At 47.2% G+C, this 5,222-nt stretch overlaps 1 protein-coding gene across 1 annotated transcript; it reads left to right on the forward strand.

The window, feature by feature from the left end:
* The first annotated feature begins 275 nt into the window (after positions 1-275).
* On the forward strand, positions 276-932 carry LOC145796035 (F-box protein At3g07870-like). Its single transcript, XM_082881008.1, has one exon. The coding sequence runs from the start codon at positions 276-278 to the stop codon at positions 930-932; it is 657 nt and encodes a 218-aa protein (XP_082737134.1).
* The last annotated feature ends 4,290 nt before the right edge of the window (positions 933-5,222 follow it).

Here is a 5,222-nt window from a genome sequence, read left to right on the forward strand (position 1 = left end):
CATTATTCTTTTAAAATATGACTTCATGGGTTAAAAATAAAGCAAGACTTTATTGTGGGTAAAAAACGATAAATCAGGACTTTTAAAAGGTTCAGGGCTTTTCTGGATTCGTTTCCGTCTCTCTTTCTTGATCTGGGGCTTGTATCCGTGGATCATCACAACCGTAAGTTGCCAATCCAGCTGTCCTCTCTTTCTCAAATTCTAGGGCTTGTCATTGATTCTCTGCAACTCTAAACCCCAATCATATGAACCAGTGTCCTCTTCCTCTGATAACAATGTCAGACTACATACCCAATGAACTATTAATTGAAATTCTTGCAAGACTACCCGTAGATTCTCTACTTCAATTCACATCTGTCTGCAAATCATGGTACTCTCTCATCACAAGCCCTAGTTTCATCACCAAACACATCAATCAAACCATTACAGACAGGAAAAGAAACAGTGACAAGCTTATCCTTAGACTTTACACTGATAATGACAAGAAAAAGCACTATCTTTTGTGCCCTGATGATGAAAATTTTCCTGATGATTACTTGGAAATACCTTTCCCATTCAAAAGCCCAAATGGGTATTTTAGGATATTTGGTAGTTGCAATGGATTGCTTTGTCTATGTGATGATTATTACGATTATTCCCATGATCATTTTTATGGTGACATTGGTGATGCTTTCCAAATTGTTCTATGGAACCCATCAATTAGAAAATCGGTAACTATCCGTATGCCTTGTAAGCCAGCGGGTTGCTATATGTTTGTTCTTGGATTTGGTGTTCACCCCACAACTCATGAGTACAAGGTGGTAAGGCTTGTGTATTTCACTACCTATTCTTCTCATTTTGCTCCCAAGGTTGAGCTTTTCACGCAAGGCAAAGGGTTATGGAGATGCATTGATTCTGCTGCTCCTCCATATTGTATGGTTGAATTTATGTGATCGTAGGCTTTTGTGAACGGAGCTGTACATTGGGTTGCATTTGATCTGCATGTGGTGTGTGGGGACATATTTTCTGAATACCAACACGTGGCATGGTGACGCCGACGTGTCAGCCGAGGTGCCACGTGCCCTGGTAGTTAAGCCGAGGTGATCTCGGAGAAGCCGAGGTCATCTCCGAAGATGTCGGAATCCGAAGATAAGGGACAAGAGTCCTGAAGCAAAGAGGGGACTTAATTAAGATAAGGATAAACCTCTTAGGGAGTTTATCTCTATCTCCTAAAGAGTCCAGAGTAAGTACTAAGATTGGGGTACACAGAAGTCATATTTCTAGTTGGACTTGGATTAAGTATATTATAAAAGAGAGGCACCCCCGTGGGTCTAAGGTATGTAATTCATACTTTGAGTATTCAGTTTAATACTTGATTATCCTTGAGAAACATACTGACTTGATCGTCGGAGTGCCCCCGGGTGGAAGAACCACCGCCGGAGCTTTTCCTTTCTGTTACAGGTTGTTGGAGCCATCTATTCTGCCGGTGCCTTGCTGCTGATCACTAAACGGGCAGTGTGGTCAGATTTTTACCCACACAATTTGGCGCCGTCTGTGGGAACGAAGGAAGAATAGATGGCCACTAACGGACAACAGGAAAATATTGGGGATGACGCTCCCACTGGGAGTGGCAGACCAATTGGCCTCGACATTGAAGGAGACAACCACAATTCAGAAGCCCGTGGCCAGGGCCACAGGGAAAACGACGTAAACCTGGAAGGCGACACGTCAAAAAGAACAAACCAAGGAACGTACTACAATGAAGATAACCTCCAGACATGGAGGGACAGGTGCCTACGGAGGGATGAGGAAGTAAAAGAATTGGCGGACAAGTTGGCAGACCTTCAGTCAGTCGTCAACTTCATGATGCAAAACAATGTAATGCAGCCACCATACCCGCTGCAAGATACGCCGATACCAGCGACCAATACCAAAAAGGGCGGAAGAAAAACAATCCCCGAGGTTCCTCAGCATACCAGGAGCGGAAGGCACTCTCACCGGCCTTCCAGGGAAGTCGGGCGAGAAAAGCCGAGGCAAGAAGAGTCCCGAAGGACGCAACACATGAAGAATCCAGACCCCAAAGAACATCGACATGTTCAGGGGCAAATACTCCACTTTGACACAACCCATGAAGAAAGACCCAAACGGACCCACCTCGAGGCCGAAAGCAGTGTGCCAAAAAGATTAAAATCCAGAGACAGCCGAGCTCCAGGGAGGAGCAAGGAAGACCTAAGGGACTACCTCAAGAGGAGGCAACAGAATGGAGAAGCCGAGGTAAACTCCCCAGTGAAACCAAAGACAGCCTTCTCGGCGGAACTGGACAAATTTGAACCACCCAAAAGATTCAGTATGCCGAGGTTTCAAATCTATGACGGTAAATCAGATCCGAACTTTCATGTTGGGTTGTACCTAAATTCAATGGCACTATATAGCGGAAACGAGCCGTTGCTCTGCAAAGTATTCCCCTCGTCCTTTGGGGAAATTGCATCTGATTGGTTCCACAAGTTACCAAAAGGAAGTATAAAGACATGGGAAGGCTTGGCCGAGATGTTTGTGGCCAGATTCGTGACCAACAAGCTGCAACCCCTCGAATCACCAAAGAAGAAGGCCTCAGGGCCTATGCGAAGAGGTACTACGAGGTGTTCAACCGAATACCTGAATGCAACCAGGAAGTAGCAGTCGTATCCTTCAAGAACGGCCTGAAAGATGACTGCCCACTACGGAAGTCTTTGGCAAAAACATTGCCAAAAAGCATGGAAGAACTCATGGCAAGAATTGAGAAATACGCCAGGGCCGAGGAAGATACGTCGGGAAACAAAGAGGTGAAGCAAGAAAAGGGAAACGGCTCGCCAAAGCGAGGCCGAGTCAACAATGGACCCACCAGGCAAGAAATAGAATTAAGAAATAAACAGGCGGTAACCACGGTATTCCGGATCCCAATCCATAAAATCTTGGATCGGATTCGAAATCAACCATATTTCAGGGTTCCGGAAAGAGCACCAGGGGAATACATGGGAAGAAACGTCGGCAGACGTTGCGCCTACCACAATGAAGAAGGGCATCCAACTCAAGGTTGCAGAGCCTTAAAAGCACACTTGGAGGACCTAGTAAGGCAAGGCCTCCTGAGGGACCTGGTCGATGAGGCCAGAACAAGGGAAGAACAGGCAAGGTTGCCTCAAGCACCAGCAGCACCCCCTCCCCCAGCACAACTACCACAGGCAGGAGAACCAAGGGTGGTCAATGTGATCCACTCAAGGGTCAACGAAAACGAAGTCAGAGGAGAAACCCAGAGGGTAAGACATTTACAGCATATCTACCAAGTTGGGGACAAGAGACATCGGCCAGAAGAATGCCAAGGGCCAATGATAGCCTTTACCGAAGCCGACCTAGAATTGGTCCAACATCCGCATAATGATGCCTTGGTAGTATCCCTCCAGGTTGGGGAGTGCCAAGTAAAACGCATCCTAATAGACCAAGGCAGCTCCTGTGATATCATGTACGTCAGATGTTACAAAGAGCTAGGACTTCACCCCGATGACCTAGAGCAATCCAGCGGCCCGATGGTCGGCTTTAATGGAACACCGACATGGCCACTGGGTGCAACAAGCTTGGAGGTACAAGCCGGCACTAAGAAAATCAGGACAGAATTCCTGGTCATTGACACACCCTCACCATACAACATCATCCTTGGAAGACCGTGGTTGCATGCAATGGGGGCAGTTCCCTCGACGTTGCATCAACTACTCCGGTTCCCAACAGAGCATGGGATTGAAGAAGTCAGAGGGGACCAACTACAAGCCAAAAATTGCTCCATGGCAGCAATAAAGTCCACCTGTAGTATACGGGAGCCAAAGAAAGCAGAAGTTGAAGATGAGGACATAGAAGTCCTGGAAGATGTTGGGAAAGAACCAGCCGAGAAAAGCGAAGAGGCGCTAAAGAAAATCCTCGTCCAGGAGGGCGACGAAGAACGATTTTTTCTTCTCGGCTCCGGCTTAGCCAGAGAAGAGGAAAAGGAACTGGAAGATTTTTTAAGGGCAAACATAGAGGCGTTCGCCTGGACACCCTATGAAATGCCTGGCATTGACCCCGAGGTCACTTGCCACAGTCTGAACGTCGACAGATCGGCAAAACAAGTGATTCAACGAGCCAGAAGGCCGACGTTATTGCACGTCGAAGCAGTGGAAGAGGAGGTAGACAGACTCCTTGAAGCCAGGGCCATCCGAGAAGTTCAGTACCCGACATGGCTGTCCAACACAGTAGTAGTAAAAAAGAAGAATGGCAAGTGGAGGGTTTGTGTAGATTTTACCAGCCTCAACAAGGCTTGCCCAAAAGACAGCTTTCCTCTACCCAAAATCGACCAACTGGTAGACGCCACCTCGGGACATGAAAGGATGAGTTTTTTAGATGCGTACAGAGGGTACCACCAGATTGCTATGTACCCTCCAGATGAGGAGAAAACCGCGTTCATCACCCCGAAAGGCCTGTACTGTTACAGGGTAATGCCTTTCGGGCTGAAAAACGCAGGAGCAACCTATCAGAGGTTAGTGACAAAGATGTTTAAACACCTGATTGGCAAAACGGTGGAAGTTTACATCGATGACATGGTCGTAAAGACCAAGAAATCAGAAGGTCATCTTGCCGACCTAAAAGAAGTCTTTGACATACTCAAACGATATCGGCTCCGACTCAACGCCTCGAAGTGTGCCTTCGGAGTTGGGTCAGGTAAATTTCTAGGGTACCTGGTAACAAGAAAGGGCATTGAAGCCAGCCCAGACCAAATCAAGGCCATCCTGGAACTACAGAGTCCAACATCGGCAAAGCAAGTTCAAGTGCTCACTGGAAGGGCCGCAGCCCTGAACCGATTCATCAGCAGAAGCTCAGACAAGTGCAGACCCTTCTTTAACCTGGTGAAAAAAGCCACAGACTTCCTGTGGATGGAAGAATGTGAAGCTGCCTTAGCCGACCTGAAAAAGTACCTGACCACAACCCCAGTCCTTTCTAACCCAGTCCCAGGGGAGGAATTATTTTTATACTTAGCAGTCTCTGAGCACGCAGTCAGTGCAGTGCTAATCCGAGAGGAAAAGGGGGAGCAGAAGGCTGTCTATTATGTAAGCAAGACTTTGGCTAACGCGGAAACAAGGTACCTTCCACTGGAAAAATTAATGCTAGCCTTGGTAATGGCCTCAAAGAAATCGAGCCATTACTTTCAGGCACACAAGATTGTGATTCTAACAGAGCACCCA

The sequence above is a fragment of the Camellia sinensis genome, chromosome 7, assembly GCF_055761805.1.
Source record: "Camellia sinensis isolate YWXY chromosome 7, ASM5576180v1, whole genome shotgun sequence".
In the NCBI taxonomy this organism is placed as follows: Eukaryota; Viridiplantae; Streptophyta; class Magnoliopsida; order Ericales; family Theaceae; genus Camellia; species Camellia sinensis.